This window comes from Callorhinus ursinus, unplaced genomic scaffold, assembly GCF_003265705.2.
Source record: "Callorhinus ursinus isolate GAN/ISIS: 27379988/994484 unplaced genomic scaffold, GSC_fseal_2.0 scaffold4, whole genome shotgun sequence".
NCBI lineage: Eukaryota > Metazoa > Chordata > Mammalia > Carnivora > Otariidae > Callorhinus > Callorhinus ursinus.
The window spans coordinates 116,197,389-116,217,755 of NW_027397066.1; the positions used below are offsets into that span (position 1 = coordinate 116,197,389).

At 37.5% G+C, this 20,367-nt stretch overlaps 1 protein-coding gene across 5 annotated transcripts in view; it reads right to left on the reverse strand.

Moving 5' to 3' along the window:
• The window catches only part of ELF2 (E74 like ETS transcription factor 2), a 115,533-nt gene that overhangs the window by 60,361 nt on the left and 34,805 nt on the right, over nucleotides 1–20,367 (reverse strand). For all 5 annotated transcript variants that reach the window (XM_073892271.1, XM_073892272.1, XM_025874197.2 and 2 more), the window contains 2 exons: nucleotides 14,005–14,089; nucleotides 12,255–12,494 (listed from right to left, as the gene is read on the reverse strand). In XM_073892271.1, coding sequence (XP_073748372.1) covers nucleotides 12,255–12,326 — 72 coding nt within the window. In that variant the 5' untranslated portion in view covers nucleotides 12,327–12,494; nucleotides 14,005–14,089. The remainder of the gene's footprint in view (nucleotides 1–12,254; nucleotides 12,495–14,004; nucleotides 14,090–20,367) is intronic.

Consider the following 20,367-nt stretch of genomic DNA (forward strand, 5'->3'; position numbering starts at 1 on the left):
GAAGTTGCCCTTATTACTAATTTAGGGAATTTGTATAATAAATAGGTGTTGAATTTTGGCAAATGGGTTTTCTGTGTCTATTGATATGACCACAAGATTTTTCCTTTTTATTTTGTTAATGTGATTAATTACATTGATTAAACCTACCTTGCTGGGATAAACCCCATTTGGGGACATACAATCCCTTTTATATATTACTGGGTTTAAATGCTAGTATTTTATCAAGAATGTTATTACTTGTTATCAAGTAATGCCTATGAAGGATATTGTTTGTAGTTTTCTTTTCCTATGTATGTCTGGTCTTGGTATCAGAATAATGCTGGCCTCAAAATGAGTTAGGAAATGCTATGTTGTCTATTTTCTGAAAGAGTTATGTAAGATTATTATTTCTTCCCTAAATCCTTGTTAAATCATCCAATAAAGGGGCGCCCGGGTGGCTCAGTCGGTTCAGCGTCTGCCTTCAGCTCTGGTCATGATCCCAGGGTCCTGGGATTGAGCCCCGCATCGGGCTCCCTGCTCCATGGGAAGCCTGCTTCTCCTTCTCCCCCTGCTTGTGTTCCCTCTCTAGCCGTCTCTGTCAAATAAATAAAATCTTTAAAAATAAATAAATAAATCATCAATAAAGACAGGGCACCTGGGTGGCTCAGTCACTTGAGTGTCTGACTCTTGATCTCAGCTCAGGTCCTGATCTCAGGGCTCTGATCTCAGGACTGTGAGTTCAAGCCTTGCCTTGGGCTCTGCACTGGGTTAGGAGTCTACTTAAAAATAAATAAATAAATAAATAAATAAATAAATGCAGGCCTACACAATCAATAAAGCCAATTTGCCCTGGAAGTTTCTTTGTGAAAAAGGTTTTGTCTAGGAATTCAATTTATTTTAAGATAGAGGGCTATTCAGACTTGTTACTCCTTTTGGAATGACTTTCAAGGTTCTTGGCCATTTCATCTGAGTTGCCAAGCTTTATTGGCATAAAGTTGTTCATAATATTTAGTGTCAATACTAATGACTCTTTCATCCCTTATATTAGTAATTTTTTAAAGATTTTATTTATTTATTTGACAGAGAGAGACACAGCCAGAGAGGGAACACAAGCAGGGGGGTGGAAGAGGGAGAAGCAGGCTTCCTGCGGAGCAGGGAGCCCGATGTGGGGCTCAATCCCAGGACCCTGGGATCATGACCTGAGCCGAAGGCAGACGCTTCATCGACTGAGCCATCCTGGCGCCCTATATTAGTAATTTTTGCCTCATAGTTTTTTTTTTCTTCAGTCTACTTAGAGATTTATCAATTTTATTAATTTTTTTAAAGGACCAGCTGGTAATTTCTCTAATGTTTGTCCACTTTCTACCTTACTGACCTGTTTTTATTATTATTTCCTTCCTTCTACTTTGGGTTTAATTTGATCCTCATATTATATAGCTTATTGAGATGGAAGCTTAAATGATTTTAGACTATACTCTTTTCCTGATAAGAGTATTTGAAGGTATAATTTCCCTCTACCTGATAAGAGTATTTGAAGGTATAATTTCCCTCTAAGCACTGCTTTAACTACATCCCTCAAATTTTGATATACTGTGTTCTCATTTCCATTCAATTAGGATATTCTCTAATTTCTCTTGTGATTTCTTTTTAATCCATGAGTTATATAAAAGTGAGCTGTTTAGGGGCACCTGGGTGGCTCAGTCGTTAAGCGCCTGCCTTCAGCTCAGGTCATGATCCCAGTATCCTGGATCGAGCCCCGCACTGGGCTCCCTGCTCAGCGGGAAGCCTGCTTCTCCTTCTCCCACTCCTGCTTGTGTTCCCACTCTCCCTGTCTCTCTGTCAAATAAATAAAATCTTTTTTTTTAAAGTGAGCTGTTTAATATCTAAATATTTGAGAATTTTGCAAGAGTTTTTCATTGTTAATTTCTAACACAATTCTGCTTTGGTCAAATAACTTTCTCTGTATGATTTCAATTCTTTAAAAAGTATTGAGATGTAGGGTGCCTGGGTGGTTCAGTCGGTTAAGCATCCAATTTTTTTTTTAACATAGACTAATATTTTATTTTATTTGGATAGAGGGATCATTTTTTAATGTAAATTCAATTAATTAACATATAATGTATTATTAATTTCAGAGGTAGAGTTCAGTGATTCATCAGTTCTTTATAATACGCATACGCAGTGCTCATTACATCACGTGCCCTCCTTAATGCCCATCACCCAATTACCCCATTCCCCCTATCCACTACCCTCCAGCAATCCCGTTTCCTATGATTAACAGTCTCTTATGCTTTGTCTCCCTCTCTGATTCTGTCTTTTCTTTTTTCGTCCCTTCCCCTATGCTTCTCTGTTTTGTTTCTTAAATTCCACATATGAGTGAAATTATATCATTGTCTTTCTCTGCTTGTCTTATTTCGCTTAGCATAATACCCTCTAGTTCCATCCACATCCTTGCAAATGGCCAGATTTCATTTCTTTTCATGGCTGAGTAATATATATATATATATGCGCACACACACATCTTCTTTATCTGTTCATCCCTCAGTGGACACCTACGCTCTTTCCATAGTTCAGCTACTGCGGACATTGCTGCTATAAACATTGGGGGGCAGGTGCCCCTTCAGATCACTACATTTGTATCTTTGGGGTAAATACCTAGTAGTGCAGTTGCTGGATCGTATGGTAGCTCTACTGTCAAATTTTGAGGAACATGCATACTGTTTTCCAGAGTGGCTGTACCAGCTTGCATTTTTACCAGCAATGAGAGAATTTTCTCCTTTCTCTGCATCCTCACCAACATTTGTTTCCTGACTTATTAATAGCCCTTCTAACTGGTGTAAGGTCGTATTTCATTGTGGTTTTGATTTGGATTTCCCTAAATCCCAAGAGGTGTTGAGCATTTTTTCAGGTGTCTGTTGTCCATTTGGATGTCTTCTCTGGAGAAATGTCTATTCGTGTCTTCTGTCCATTTCTTGACTGGATTATTTGTTCTTTGGGTGTTGAGTTTGTGAAGTTCTTTATAGATTTTGGACACTAGCCCTTTATCTGGTAAGGCATTTGCAAATACCTTCTCCCATTCTGTCAGTTGTCTTTTGGTTTTGTCGACTGTTTCCTCTGCTGTGCAGAAGCTTTTTATCCTGATGGAAGTCCTAATAGTTCATTTTTGCCTTTGTTTCCTTTACCTTTGGAGACATGTCCAGCAAGAAGTTGATGCGACCAAGGTCAAAGAGGTTGCTGCCTGGGCGCCTGGGTGGCTCAGTTGGTTAAGCGACTGCCTTTGGCTAAGGTCATGATCCTGGAGTCCCGGGATCGAATCCCACATCGGCCTCCCTGCTCGGCGGAGAGTCTGCTGCTTCCTCTGACCCTCCCCCCTCTCATGCACACGCTCTCTCTCTCTTTCTCATTCTCTCTCTCAAATAAATAAATAAAATCTTTAAAAAAAAAAAAAAGAGGTTGCTGCCTGTATTCTCCTCTAGGATTTTGATGGATTCCTGTCTCACATTTAGGTCTCTCATCCATTTTGACTTTATTTTTGTGTATGGTAAGAAAATGGTCCAGTTTCATTCTTCTGCATGTGGCTGTCCAATTTTCCCAACACCATTTGCTGAAGAGACTGTCTTTTTTCCATTGGATATTCTTTCCTGCTTTGTTGAAGATTAGTTGACCATAGAGTTGAGGGTCCACTTCTGGGTTCTCTATTCTGTTCCACTGATCTATGTGTCTGTTTCTGTGCCAGTACCATACTGTCTTGATGATTATAGCTTTGTAATAGAGCTGAAGTCCGGAATTGTGATGCCACCAGCTTTGCTTTTCTTTTTCAACATTCCTCTGGCTATTCGGGGTCTTTTCTGGTTCCACACAAATTTTAGGATTACCTGTTCCAGCTCTGTGAAAAATGTTGATGGTATTTTGATAGGGATTGCATTAAATATACAGATTGCTCTAGGTAGCACAGACATCCTAACAATATTTGTTCTTCATTCCATGAGCATGGAATCTTTTTCCATTTGTGTCTTCCTCAATTTCTTTCATGAGTGTTGTGCAGTTTTCAGAGTACAGATCCTTTGCCTCTTTGGTTAGGTTTATTCCTAGGTGTCTTACGATTTTGGGTGCAATTGTAAATGGGACAGACTCCTTAATTTCTCTTTCTTCTCATTGTTAGTGTATAGAAATGCAACTGATTTCTGTGCATTGATTTTATATCCTGGCACTTTGCTGAATTTCTCTATGAGTTCTAGCAATTCTGGGGTGGAGTCTTTTCAGTTTTCCACATAAGAGTATCTACCATGTCATTTGTGAAGAGAGTTTGACTTCTCTTTGCCAATCTGGATACCTTTTATTTCTTTTTGTTGTCTGATTGCTGAGGCTAGGACTTCTAGTACTATGTTGAACAACAGTGGTGAGAGTGGACATGCCTGTTGTGTTCCTGACCTTAGGGGGAAAGCTCTCAGTTTTTCCCCGTTGAGAATGATATTCTCTATGGGCTTTTTGTATATGGCTTTTATGATATTGAGTTATGTTCCCTCTATCCCTACACTATGGGGAGTTTTAATCAAGAAAGGAAAGCATCCAACTTTTGATTTCAGCTCAGGTTGTGATCTCAGGGTTGTAATCTCAGGGTCGTGGAATCAAGCTCCAAGTCAGGCCCCTCGATTAGCAGGGAATCCGCTTGTCTCCCCTCTCCCTCCCTCAGCCCCTCTCCCCTGCTCATGCTCTCTCTCTCTCTCAAATAAATAAATAAATATATTTAAAAAGTACTGAGATGTGTAGGTACACCTGCCTAGCTTGGTGGAGCATGTAACTCTGGATCTCAGGGTTGTGAGTTCGATCCTCACATTGAGTGTAGAGATTACTTAAAAATAAAAAAAATCTAAAAAAAAAAGTATTGAGATATATAGCCCAGCATATGATCTATCTTGGTTCACTGTCCATGTGCACTGGAAATAAATGTGTACTCTGGTACTATTAGGTAGAGAGTCCCATAAATGTCTGTTAGGTGAAGTTGGTTGATAATGTTGTTCAAGTCTTCTATATCCTCACTGATTCTCTAATTGTCCTATCAGCTTCTGAGAGGTATGCAGCAATCTCCAGCTAATACTGTGGATTTATCTATGTTTTCTTTCAGCTCTGTCACTTTATGCCTTGTGGGGTTTTTTTGGTTTTTTTTAGATTTTATTTATTTGGCAGAGAGAGACAAAAAGCAAGAGCAGGAACACAAGCAGGGGGAGTGGGAGAGGGAGAAGCAGGCTTCCCGCTGAGCAGGGAGCCCGATGCGGGGCCTGATCCCAGGACCCTGGGATCATGACCTGAGCCGAAGGCAGACGCTTAACAACTGAGCCACCCAGGTGCCCCTGCCTTGTGTATTTTGAAGCTCTAATAATTGAGGGCATACCCATTTCTTGATAAATGGTCCTTTTATCATTTATGAAATGTCTATCTTTAACCCTGGTAATATTTTTGTCCTGAAACCACTTCAGCTTTTCTATGATTAACGATTGCATTGTATATCTGTTTCTATACTTTTTTCATGCTACATTGTTATACTTAAAATGAATTTTTTATATGAAACATAAACAGATTTGGCTTTCTTTTAACCCAATCAGACAATATCTGCATTTTAATTGCACTGTTTAGAATATTTACATTTAATACTATCAATAAAACAGGGTTTAAATCTACCATCCTGCTCTGTTGTTTCATTTATTCCTTTCTCTTTATTCTCTGTCATCTTCTGAATTAAGTATTTTTAGTATCCATTTTAATTCAAAAATTGCTTGCTATCAATAGTTCTTTGCTTTATTTTTTAGTGGTTCTCTAGATTTTACAACATGTTAATCACAGTTAATATACAAGTAATGTTACTTTACATATAATGTAAAAAGCAATAGTATTCTTCCAGTTCCCTCCTCCTACCCTTTGCTTACTGTTGTCATACATTTACTTTTTCACATTGTAAACCCCACAATACACTGCTATTATTTGTCTTAAATATCTTTTTTAAAAATTAAGAACTGATTTTTTTTTTTTAAAGATTTTATTTATTTGACAGAGACACACAGCGAGAGAGGGAACACAAGCAGGGGCAGTGGGAGAGGGAGAAGCAGGCTTCCCGCTGAGCAGGGAGCCCAATGTGGGACTCGATCCCAGGACCCTGGGATCATGACCTGAGCCGAAGGCAGACGCTTAATGACTGAGCCACCCAGGCGCCCAAGAACTGATTTTAAAAAGCATTTTATATTTACCTACACATTTCCAGGGCTTTTCATTCCTCTGTGCGTAAGTTTCCATTTGGTATCATCTACCTTCTGCCTGTAGAACTTCTTTTAACATTTCTTATAACCCAATGCGGTTGACAAATTCTTTCACCTTTTATTGGTCTGAAAAAAAGTTTCACTTTTGAAAGACATTTTCACTGGATATATATTTGTAGGCTGACAAGTTTTAGTTTTTCAGCATTTTAAAGAAGTCATTATCTTCTGACTTGCATAGTTTCAGTCAAGATGTCTGTCGTCATTAAATTTGTTCTTCTGTCTGTAATATTTTTTTTCTGCATGCTTTCAGGATTTTCTCCTGAAATCTGCTTTCAGTATTTTTGTTACAATGTGCCTCAGTGTCAAAAATAATAATAAAAAATAATGTGCCTCAGTGTCTATTTGCTCTCCGCTTTATCCTGCTTGGTGTTAAGATTCTCAGATCTATAGGGTTTATATTTTTCATCAAACTTGAAAATTTTTATGGCTGTTATTTCTTCATTTGTCTTTTTCTGTTTCCCTCCTCTCCTCTCATTCTGGGACTCAAATTACATGTATTTTAGACAACTTGATATTTCTCACAGGTAACAGTCTTTGTTCATGTTTTTTTTCAGTTTTTCTCTCTGTGCTTCATAATGCAGTTTCTTTTGCTCTTTTCAAATTCACTTGTCTCTTCTTCCGTAGTACCTAATCTATTTTCAATCTTATCCAGTGCAATTTTTACAAATAGTATAAATTTCATTTCTGGAAGTTATGTTTGTTTTTTTACGTCTTTTAGGCCTCTCCTCTGAGTTTCATGTTTTCTTTTAAGTTGTTGAGCATATTTATAATGGCTGTTTTGAAGTCTTATCTGCTAATTCCATCATCTCTATCATTTGTTTTTCTGTCTTGATAGTTTTTTTTTTCTTCAAGTTATATGTTGTATTATTCCTCCTTCTTTGCATTTAACATGGTTGGGTGTTAGATACGTAAATTTTACTCTGTTGGGTGCAATGTACATACTATTGTCATATTTTATTTTATTATTTTTAAAATAAATTTTATTTTTTATTTATTATTATTTAAAGATTTTATTTATTGGTCAGAGAGAGAGAGAGAGCACAAGCAGGGGGAGCAGCAGAAGCAGAGGCAGAAGCAGGCTCCCTGCCAAGCAAGGAGCCCGATGTGGGACTTGATCCCAGGACTCCAGGATCATGACCTGAGCCAAAGGCAGATGCTTAACTGACTGTGCCACCCAGGCGTCCCCTGTTGTTGTATTTCAATAATGTTTACTATGACGTTTAAATTCCTCATGGGTCAAGGGGCACCTGGCTGGCTCAGTCTAAAGAGCATGCAGCTCTTGATCTCAGCATTATAAGTTCAAGCCCCATGTTGGGTGTAGAGATTACTGAAAAATAAAATCTTAAAAAAAAAGTTGCTTATGGGTCAACTTTTTCAAGGCCTGTTTTTTTAACTTTTTAGGGCAACTCTGAACTACCCGTTATTCCAGGGCTACTTTACCCCTACTGGAAGGCATAACTCTTCTGGAGTCTCTAGGAATGCCCTGAGCATTTAACAAGGACTCTCCCTTCTAACTGTTTAGAATTCTAATATCTCCCAGCCCTGAGTGAACTCTGATTTTTCAGTAAATTTTTGAGTTTATACCTTTCTGGTCATTCTTTGCCTGGTTTCATGGAGTTTCATACTATATCTGGGAAGCTTATTCAGTTAAAATCCAGAGAACCTGAGGCTGAGTTCTGGTATTCTTCCTCTGAGTAGCTTCTTCCCCTCAGATACTCTGCACTTCCAATTAGTGTTTGCCTCTCCAAATTCCAAATTTTAGGCAACCCTCTTGGGTCCCCTCTCTCCTCGGGAGCTTTGTACTATCACTTTGTTATTGCTTACTAAATCGCTCAATAAACCTTGCTTTGCTGCCCCCCCCAAAAAAACCCACAAATTTCAAATTTTATTTCCTCAATTCAGTGACACTGTCACTCTTTTTTGGGGTTCCTCCTCCTTACACTGTGATCCAGAAAGTGGCTCCACGGAATGAGTCAGTACAATCAGAGATCACCTGCTCTTCTCTTGGGAAGCATAGCCCTGTGCTTCCTGATGTTCAAATGTCTTAGTCCATTCAGGCTGCTGCAACAAAATACCACTATGTGGCTTATAAACAGTAGAACTTATTGTTCACAGTTCTGGGAGCAAGAAGTCCAAAATCAGGGTGCCAACATGACTGGATGAGGGTCTTTTTTCCAGGTCAAGGACTCCTTATCAGATTCTTACATGGCAGTAGGAGCAAGGGATCTCCCTGGAACCTTTTATAAGAGCACTAATCCCATGCATAACAGTTCCTACCTCATGACCTAATTACCTCCCAAAGGCCCTACCTCCCAGTACCATCATGTTTGGGGTTAGGATTCAACATATGAATTTTGGGGGGTCACAAACATTCAGACTACTGCACCATGTTTCAAACTGTGCTTTCACATGTTTTGTTCATTTTCCTCCTTGATTACGGTGGGAATAAAAATCTGGTCTGTTATTCCATCACAGTCTAAGTGGAAGAACTCCTGATCTTATTTGTCTGAAAACAGATGCTCTCTAAAATTGTATTTGCTGTGTTTTTAAAAATGTATTTAAATCCTCTTTTTATTTTTTTCTGCACTAATTCCCATTTCTACAAGACTTACCTGCTATATATTTCCTTTTCAAAAAGTGCTCTGGTTATTCCTGCATATATATTCTTCCATACAATCTCTAGGTCCATATAATCAGTTTCCCCCAAATATGCCCTAACATTTGATAAAGATGGAATAAAATATATAGACTAACTGGAGGAAAATGACATCCTCCACAATACTGACTCCATCTCTCCTATCTAAGTACAAAGTACGTATCTTTGTTTACCAAAGTCTTCTTTCATGTACCTCAGTATCATTAATTCATTGTCTTCAAAGAAGTCCCATATATCTTTTAAACACTATTCCTCAGTATTTTTTTTGTTAATTTTCTGAAAGGAATCTTATTTTCCATGAGCTCTTCTAACTAATTCCTTACAAAAGAAAGCTAGATATTTTTAATGTTAATTTGTACCCACTAAACTACCAAGCACTCTTATTAGTTCTAATTGGTTTTATGGACTTCCTCTGGTTTTCCCAGGTAGAGAATCATATTATCTAATGATAATAATTTGGTCTTCTTTCTAACGTTTATATAATTTTTCATTATCTTGTCTGATTACAGGAAAATATTAAGTAATAGTTACACTAGTGCCCATATTTATCTTCTTGCCAATTTTAAAGGAAATACTTCAGTACTCCACCATTAAACAGGATTCTGGCTACTGATTTGTAACAGTTATTTTTTATAATGTTACAGAAATATTTATCTACATTTATATTATCAGGAATGGATATTCAATTTCATAAAATCTCATTTCATCAGGTATTTTATCCCTATTAACATATCATAGGTCATGCGTCTTATTAGTAGAGGTATATATATTAATTGTTCTTTTTTAATATTGAATTATCCTTGTGTATCTAAAATCCTATTTAGTCCTGGATTTAATATATGACTGCATTTTATATATTTATTACTTTTTTTTTATATTTGCATCTATACTCATTAGTAAGACTAGAGTTAGTATCTTTGGTTTTTGTCTCTTTGCCAGAAATATAATTATTCTCATTTTATAAAATGCATTATTTTTATAATTAGGAATAGTTAAAAAAAAAAAAGCCTAAAAATCATCAATAATTCTCCAAATGCCCACAACTTCTTAAACATTTATTTTTTTCTTCAGATTCTGGAGCTATGATTTTAAAATTTTGACAGGTCATTTTTTCACCCCACCCTACATTCTAGAGTATAGATATTAAATCTATCTTTCACATACACTATCCTAAAAATTCTTTTTGTAATATTAGGAGATATTTCAGATACTAGTCACTTTTCAATTTCTTCCTGGAATTCTCCTTCCCCAGATGTTTCTATTTCTACAGCCTAATCCCTTACTTTATTTAGGTCTAGACTAAAATGCTACCTCTTCAAGGGTGCCTGGATGGCTCAGTTGGTTAAGTGTCTGCCTTTGGCTCAGGTCATGATCCTGGGGTCCTGGGATCGAGCCCCATCTCCTTCTCCCTCTGCCACTCCTCCTGCTTGTGCTCTTTCTCCCTCTCAAATAAATAAGTAAAATTTTTTAAAATAAAATAAAATGCTACCTCTTCAGAAAAGGCTTCCCTGACCACCCTAACTAAAACATCCCCCTACCACCTCTCCATCTATCTCTAGCCCCAATTTATTCTTCATAGCCATTCTGAAATATTTTATTCCCAGTGTCTCAAAAAGTACTTGATGCACAGTAAGTGGTCAATTTATATTTGCTGAAGGAACAAATAATAAATGAAAGCAAGTGTGTATCTACATAGTATAATTTGAAGAAAGAGTTCCCCAAGAATAATTTCCTCCATTCTAGTGCCATACTACCTAAAACGCCTGTGACTACCCATAGGCTATCTACCACATAAATCATTAATCAATAATGCTTTGGTAAAATGACTTCATTTATCAGATTCTTTCTTCCATAATAATTAGTTCTCCAGGCCATGAACACCTGGGTTCCATGTAAAGGAAGAAAAATATAGTGTCTTCCAGAAACAAACTGTTGTACTCTTTTTCCCATATTAATGACACCAAACCAGCACAAGGTAAATATACTCTGCCTATTATTCTCGGTGGTTCCCTTCTTAGGGTTAAATACAACAAAGTAAAATTATACAACAAAGAGAAAGCACTGGAAAAAGAAGTAATAATTGGTCTGGGTGATGTGGAGGGGATGGAAGTCCCCTGAGTCTCTGATCTCTTTGGTGAATCATACTTAGAAGTGATCATATAGAAAGTGAATCTTCAAGGAACAAATAGAAACTGATTATGAGAATTAAGTACATTCTCTAGCTGTGGCTTCTCTTAATGGACCTTAAATCAGTTTTAGATTGAAACACAGTAAGAACATTCTGGTTACCAAGTCCACTGAGAACAAAGAAAAAGGAGTACCTTCATTTTATCCCCTTCCCACTGAATTTAACCGTAGTTACCTTGGAAGATTGAACAGACACAAACAAGCAAGAAAAAGAAGCAGACTCCAGAATACACAGCCTAATATTCTAACATTTCTTGGTCCTTGTCACTATTCTACTATGCTGGTACTAAGGACCAGTAACAGCAACATCCTTCACAGAATATAGAGAAAATAGATTTTTTAAATACAGCTCTCCATTTGCCCACCTCATCTCTGATCAAATATTTGTCTGTTATTATGACAGCATTATTATTTTTTAATTTAGATCCTTCCCAATATTCAGTCTTTACTGAATGGAGGGAACAGAAGCCAGGCCCTGCAAGTCCGTAAGTTTCTGGTACTGTTATTTTTCTACTCCTACCTCCTATTCTTTAATAACAATTAAAGAATGTTAATTGTTACTAATAACAAGAAAATAACCAAATATGCTACTGATGCAGAGTTCTACATTTATAAAATTTCAAAACCTTTCTTTCTGATTTACAAATCATCCAAATTCTTTATATATATAGATTAAAATATGATAGATCTCCACACTGAATTAGATAGAATAACAAAAAAAGCACACATGACAAGTAAAGGAGATACAAAATTCTAATTTAAGATGAATCTAATTTATGTATTTAGGTACAGTATTTACCTACAGACTCTGTAATCCAAAACAATGAATTTTATCAGGAATTAAAGTCTATCTCAACTAATACTTTCTGTGTTCTTTCTTTCAATTTTTTCCTCCCAGTTCATTCCAATATATGCATGTTCTAACAACTCGGGTGAGCCTGACAATACCTACCTCAACCTTCTACTACCTAAATTATATGAGGGCACATGACATGTACATGTACAGTTTCATGCACTGTACATTTCTACTCAAAAATTACCTGTTTCCCATTAATTTCAAAATGAGTTCATATACTGATTTCTATGAACAAAACAGAAATGTAATAAATTGGATGCCTAACCTCTTGATTTTCTACTCCATTGCTGGAAAGCTCCAAAATAGAACCTCCACTGTCAACCACTGCTGATGTCATTGTTATTCCCTGAGGAAGCTTCAAATGCTATTAAGCAGTATAATTTAAAGGTTCATGGATGATTGCCAGTGTTACAGGATTGCATTATCATGTTTTTAAAAGTCAATAGACATGGAGTGAAGGAGATTTCCAGAAATCCAGTCTTCTAAAGATGATTAACCAGAGAGCCTAAAAAGAGGAAGAATTTGAAAAGTTATTAAAGATAGTACAGGAAGGATATAAAGCACAACCTATTTTACAATCTAATCTTTGACATTTTTTGTAAGCTAAGAAAAAGGAGCTTAGACTTACAAAGCCCAGTGCCAAAAGAGGGCAGTCATGAGCATTCTACTTCTTAGAGCTGTCAAGTTCATAAACAATTTACTGCAACCAAGCTATTGCACACGGATGACCTTACGCTATTTACATTCTAAGGGATAAAGTGTTATAACTTTGTCTTGTTATGAAGATGTACTTTTATTCCTGAAATATTTTGGTAGAAATTTTAAAAATCTTTTATGCATTGGTAACAAAATATGCTAAATCAAGACAACTTCTAAAATTATTTGCCTATTTAACAAATTAAAAGATTTATTGGTTTGTAAATATTTCATTCTTCTTTGGCTCCCTTGGTTTCTTTATCTGAATAATATAATTAGACTTGTCTTTTGCTTATGGTAGCAATCTCATTTTGTGTTCATATTTGAATACTCTATAAGGACTATAAAATGGATTAATTTGAGTTATATATTTATACTTTCAAATAGGGTAGTTTAAAAATAAAGTAGTAAAATCACTTGGAATGCCTTTAATACTACTGTATCATTCTTTCCTCAATAGTTTTTTTGCTATTGGTTAAAAATTCATTATAGCAACAGCGCCTGGGTGGCTCGGTGGGTTAAGCATCTGACTCTCAGTGTTTGGCTCAGGTCATGATCTCATGGTCATGATCTCAGGGTCATGAGATCAAGCCCCATGTGGGGCTCTGCTCTCAGTGAACAGTCTGCTTAAGATTCTCTCTTCCTCTCCCTCTGCCCCTCCCCACCATTTGTGCACGCTCTCTCTCTAAAATAAATAAATGTATCTTTAAAAAAAAAATTCAATAGAGGAAATGGTTTCAAGTAAACATAATTCAAGCCTTTTTCCCCTAGTAGAGATGAATGTTGATATATATATACATCATCCAGATTTGTGCATTAGATTATTCCTATAGTTATATTTTATTTGATTTTATGTAGATTATATATTTCATAAAGGAATTAAAGATTGTTTTTACAGATTTTCATATAAAAATTAAATAATGCAGAAAAATTAAGCATATTTAAAGAGAAATGAATATACATTTCTAATAAATCATTCCATTAATTCCATTATGCCCTATATTAAATTTGACCACTGGCACTATACAGATATGAAAATAAAATAAAGAATTTCTGTAAATTTACACAATTAAAGAAATACCTGGGGGGAAAAAGCAGAAATTTCACACCTCCTAAGATTCATTCAGGACTATTAGCATTTTTTTGATCTTATTAAAGACAATGCGAGAAGATGTATTTGTATCTTAACAACAAAAACTAGTAAAAATCCACAGGCCATGGCACACTAAAGCTCACTATTATCATATAAGGTAATGACTATTTTCAATTTCAGTTTTCTTAACATATAGGTAATAGCAGTAGAAATAAAGTTTACTTACAATTTGGAGGTTAAGTAGTATAATCATCCTTCACTATTTTCACAACTCGGCAAGAGCTAAAATATAAACCAGCAGTTCTTTGGAACTATGATTTGGGGGAAAAAAGACAGTATTAATATACTTCTATTTAAAAATATTTTGCCCAAAATAGGTGTGATTCAGACAATATGCACTTCTTACAAAAAGCCATCTCCAAATCCTGATAACACACATTATATAATGAACATAATAAAGAAATTATTTCTAGGATATTGAGGAATCAGAAGTTTTTATCAACTTATAATTTTAAGAAACCACTAAATTGTCAAATTATTGAATAAAGACAGATCCAACATACTATGGGCTATGCCTCACATTATGGGCTATATTTCAATTAACCAACAGGATTTTGGTGGCTGCAGGTATAAGCCCTGATGCCCAGGAATATAAAATCAGATTTAAAAACACTAACCCAAAAAACTACTGTAAAACAAAATCAATGACATATTGCCTATTAAGTCACTTCCCTGCTCTTTCACCCTCCAAACCTAGCTTCCATATACATCCAAACATCCCAAGTCTTCTCAAACAGCCCTCCTCCCTTCAAAGGCGAATCTAATGACCTATGTACTGGATGTTAGGCCTTGCTCCATCAATTATTCCCTCCTTTTCCTCAACCTTCTCTTACTAAACATTGGGTCCTTTCCCTCAACATCTCAGCATTTGTAAGACCCTTTTTTTTTTAAAAGATTTTATTTATTTATTTGAGAGAGAGAGAGAGAGAGAGAGCGTGCACGAGATCCAAGAGGGTCAGAGAGAGAAGCAGACTCCCTGCTGAGCAGGGAGCCCGATGCGGGACTCGATCCTGGGACTCCAGGATCATGACCTGAGCCGAAGGCAGTCGCTTAACCAACTGAGCCACCCAGGCGCCCCAAGACCCTTTTTTTTTTTAAGGCAGATGCTTAACAACTGAGCCACCCAGGAGCCCCAAGACCCTTTAATCTTAAACATAGAAAAGTCCTCCTCCATGACCCTGAAAACCCCTCCAGCTACGTTCTAGTTTTTTTCCTTTCTCAGAGATGGATCTAGGGGAAAAAAAATCTATCTTTGGTCTCCACTTCCTAATTCCTCAGACAGTCCTCCTTTTATGGAAGTTTGGCATCTATCACCACCAACTGAAATTGTTACTAAATTCTAACTGTCAATCAAATCCAATGGATACCTCTGTTTCATAGGACTTAATGTCTCTGAAGTATTTGACACTATTGATCATTAACTCAATCTTGAATTTATCTTCTCCCTCTCTAGCTACTCTTTTTCAATTCCCTCCTGTAGGCTAACCCCTAATTTTCAAGGGGCTTGGAGCAAGAGTACAAATGGAAGCCTACATTCCACATGTCTAAATATTTTAAAGTTTTAAATCAAGCTAACAAGCTGTTAAATTATTATTCAATCCTCCTATCTTGACATATGTATTTTTATACCAACCTAAAAGGCTAAGTTCTGATCTGGAATTCTCAAACTACCTCAAGTTCTATAGGAGCGAGGGAGTCACTCAAATTCTTTGGGAGTTTACCCCTTTTTCTCTTCCCATCTTTAGTTCCACTCCATTCAATAAGGAGCCTCATATGTATATATGTAGACATCCCATCCCACATGTCCAGGTTCTGGCCACATGCCTACAAACAGCAGTTGCTTGGTCATCCCTTAGGCCTAGAGAAGCATAGTTCAGTCAGGAGAGGAGAGAATCAGAGAAGAGGCTTTTGAAGGGCCACATGGGCAGGGAATTCTGGGGTTCAAATACTCAGAACTTAATGTAGAAATGGGTAACAAATGACCTAGTTCCCTTGTGCACCCCCCCCCAAACACACACACACATCTTCATCCTATCAGGAGGGGTAAAACTCAAGAAAGGCCAGATGAGGACCTCTAAAGCACCAGGCCTAGAGGAGGGTTCCTGCTTAGCAAAGCCAAAGAACAGTGCTACTCCCTGGTCACCCTTACATGGAGGTGTTTCCAGAATCCCATCCCTAATCCTCTTCTGACTCTTTACACTTTCTATAAGCTATCTCATGTACTGCCATGGCTTCATGCAAATCTCTCTTCCAATCTAAACCATTTTAATGGGCTCTGGTTTGTTTTATTTATTTATTTGAGAGAGAGAAAGAGAGAACACGAACGAGCAGAGGGGCAGAGGGAGAGGGAGAAGCAGGCTTCCCTGCTGAGCAGAGAGCTAGGTGCAGGACTTGATCCCAGGACCCCGGGATCATGACCTGAGCCGAAGGCAGACACCTAACCAACTGAGCCACGCAGGCACCCCTGTCTACTAGACACTATCTTGCCTCTACTTCTTTGTGAAATTAAATAGGGTATAAATAAATAGCAAGCATCAATTCCAGGATATCCCAGGCACTTCATTAATTAATTTGGTCATTCAACAAATATTGAGCACCTATTATATGCTAACAGTTTTCAGTGCTAGAAACACAGCAGTGAATAAAGCAAAAATCCTCATCCTTTTTTTTAATCTTTTTTTTAATTTTATTTTCTCTTTTTTTAAAAAAAATTTTATTGTTATGTTAATCACCATACATCATTAGTTTTTGATGTAGTGTTCCATGATTCATTGTTTGTGCGTAACACCCAGTGCTCCACGCTGAACGTGCCCTCTTTAATACCCATCACCAGGCTAACCCATCCCCCCAACCCTCTCCCCTCTAGAAACCTCAGTTTGTTTTTCAGAGTCCATCGTCTCTCATGGTTCGTCTCCCCCTCCGACTTACTCCCCTTCATTTTTCCCCTCCTGCTATCTTCTTTTTTTTTTTCTTAACATATATTGCATTATTTGTTTCAGAAGTACCGATCTGTGATTCAACAGTCTTGCATAATTCACAGCGCGCACCATAGCACATACCCTCCCCAATGTCTGTCACCCAGCCACCCCCTCCCCCCCCCCCCCCCACCACTCCAGAAACCCTAGTTTGTTTCCAGAGGTTAAGATTTCCTCATATCAGCGAGGTCATATGATACATGTCTTTCTCTGATTGACTTTATTTCACTCAGCATAATACCTTCCAGTTCCATCCATGTCGTTGCAAATGGCAAGATCTCATTCCTTTTTATGGCTGCATAATATTCCATTATGTATATATACCACTTCTTCTTTATCCATTCATCTGTCGATGGACATCTTGGCTCTTTCCACAGTTTGGCTATTGTGGACATTGCTGCTACAAACATTGGGATGCACGTACCCCTTCGGAACCCTACATTTGTATCTTTGGGGTAAATACCCAGTAGTGCAATTGCTGGATCATATGGTAGCTCTATTTTCAACTGTTTGAGGAACCTCCATACTGTTTTCCAGAGTGGCTGCACCAGCTTGCATTCCCACCAACAGTGTAGGAGGGTTCCCCTTTCTCCACATCCCCGCCAACATCTGTCGTTTCCTGACTTGTTAATTCTAGCCATTCTGACTGGTGTGAGGTGGTATCTCATTGAGGTTTTGATTTGGATTTCCCTGATGCCGAGCGATGTTGAGCACCTTTTCATGTGTCTGTTGGCCATTTGAATGTCTTCTTTGGAAAAATGTCTGTTCATGTCTTCTGCCCATTTCTTGATTGGATTATTTGTTCTTTGGGTGTTGAGTTTGATAAGTTCTTTATAGATTTTGGATACTAGCCCTTTATCTGATATGTCATTTGCAAATATCTTCTCCCATTCTGTTGGCTGTCTTTTGGTTTTGTGGACTGTTTCTTTTCCTGTGCAAAAGCTTTTTATCTTGATGAAATCCCAATAGTTCATTTTTGCCCTTGCTTCCCTTGCCTTTGGCGATGTTTCTAGGAAGAAGTTGCTGCGGCTGAGGTCGAAGAGGTTGCTACCTGTGTTCTCCTTTAGGAAAAAATCCTCATTCTTACGGATCTTAAATTCCAGTGGGAAGAGGTGAAAATAAAATACGTTTAACATACATGTAGATGGTGACAAAAGCTAAGGAGACAAATGAATCAAAGGGAAAGAGTATTCAGCAGGGAAGAGAACTGTAATTTCAAATTAGGTGATCAGAGAAGGATTCACTAAAATAATGACATATGAGTAAAGACCTGAAAGTAGGGAGTGAGCTGTGTCAATGACTGGGAGAAGAGCCCTCTACTCAAAGGAAATGGAAATACAGTATCTTCAGGACGGAGTACGCTTCACTAGTTCAAGGATCAGCAAGAAGGCCAATACGGCTGGAGTGAAGTGAGCAAAAGGAAAAAGAATAGAAGAAAATGAGAGAGAGTATGGGGAGGGGGACATGCAGGCCCTCCTTGAGGTCTATGACTTTTACTCCAGGGAAAGGACAGTTCTATGCAGAGAGATGGATGACTCGATTATTAGAAGAATCATTCAGAAGCTGGACTGAAAACAGACAAGGGGATAGGACATGAACAGGGAGATCAATTAGGAAGTTACGATAACAATTAGGTGAGAAATGATAGTGGTTAAGACCACAGTGGTAGGTTCTGAAGAGAGTGAAAAACTGTTGGATATATTTTGAAAGTAAATGGACAAGATTTTATAGAAATTTGAATGTGGATATGAAATAAAAAGAATCAAAAATGAATCCAAAGATAGCAGTCAGAGCACACTGGAATAGCCATGGGAAAGGGAAAAGTGTGGGAAGAGAAGTCCAATGTGTCCCAAACTAAACCCATTTTTTCCTCTGCTAAGAAAATGTATTACCTTTCCTACTGTGCTTAGCTCAGTAAGCTACCCTAACACCCACACGAGTTATCTAAAAAGTAAAGTTCCTAAAGTTCAGGGTTCCTGAAAAACCATCATACTCCCTCACTCTCGACCCTTCCATAGTCTCATATCCTCTGACCTAGCCAAGGTCTTTTTTTTATATTTTATTTATTTATTTGATAGAGAGAAAGAGCGAGAGAGCACAAGCAGGGGGAGTGGGAGAGGGAGAGGGAGAAGCAGGCTCCCCGCTGAGCAGGGAGCCTGATGCAGGACTCGATCCCAGGACCCTGGGATCATGACCCGAGCAGAAGGCAGACACTTAACGACTGAGCCACCCAGGCGCCCCTCAATATCATTTCCTATGACTCTCTCTTCTCCCATCCACACATGGACCTCCCTCATAAAAACATCAGGGAAATAACAGCTTCCAGAAGATCCTTCATTTGCCACATCTTATCAATCTTCAAGCCCAACACCTATGCCTTTCTTTCAGTGTCCTCTAAAATCCTGCTCCTCTTTACCCTCTTAATCTTACCACCAACTACTTTCCCAAAGTACCAAGTTTTAAAAATCTGTTTTGTATCACCTAGACCAGTGCCTTTCATAGAGCAGATACACAGTAAAGATATGATGAACACAAGAATACACAACCATGTTCCCATCAGACAAGTATCTTCACTGTTCACCACACATACCATGCTCACCCCCATCCCTAGCCCTTTGCTAGTCCTCTTCTCTCACCAGGAATGCCCTGCCCTCTTCTTTGGTTAGTCAGATGCCACCTGTTCCTCAAGGACAATTTTTTCCCTACAAATCACCTCTTTCCTATCTCTTACTATACCAGTTCTTTCAATTATATTTATTGAGCACTTACTATATACCAAACACAGAACTATGTCAGGAACACAAAAATGAAGTCAGGACTCGGCCTTAAAACAGCTTAAAGTCTAGTAAGGAGAAACAACATAGAAGCAATTACAATCATGTAAATGCCATTAAAGAAACTACAAAGTACAATGGGAATATTAAAAAAAGGAACATCCTTCAGAAAGGAGCCATCATTTGCTCTGGGACTAGAAGACAGGATAGAAATTGGCATAGCAGTAAGAAGAGAAACAACTTTGAATAATAAATACTAGTCTCAGGACTGAAAAAAAAACTGTGCAAAATGATTAAAAAAGTATCACTCAGAAGTAAATTCTGATCAGACTATAATTTAGTTGCTTAGAGTACAAATCACACTCTCATCAAAAACAGTTTATGTGTATGACTATATTTATATAAAGTACAAAAACAAGGAAAACTCAAACTATGAGATTAGAAATAGGATACTATATTACAAAGGGCTAATATCACTAATACATAAAGAACACTGAAAATAGAGGAATGAAGGACCAAAAAAAAAACCCAAGAGAAAAATACAGAAAACAAACATACAATTCACAAAAGCAGATATAAAAATGGCCCTTAAACAATATGGAAAATTTTCAAATTCACTCACAGAGAAATACAGGTATTTTTTAAAAAAATTTTTAAATAAGAAACCATTTCTCTCATCTATCGGGTTGGTGAAAATTAAAAAGTATGACATTATATTCTATTGCTAAAGCTGTGCACTTATACATTGCTGGTGGGAATGCAAACTGATACAATTTGGCA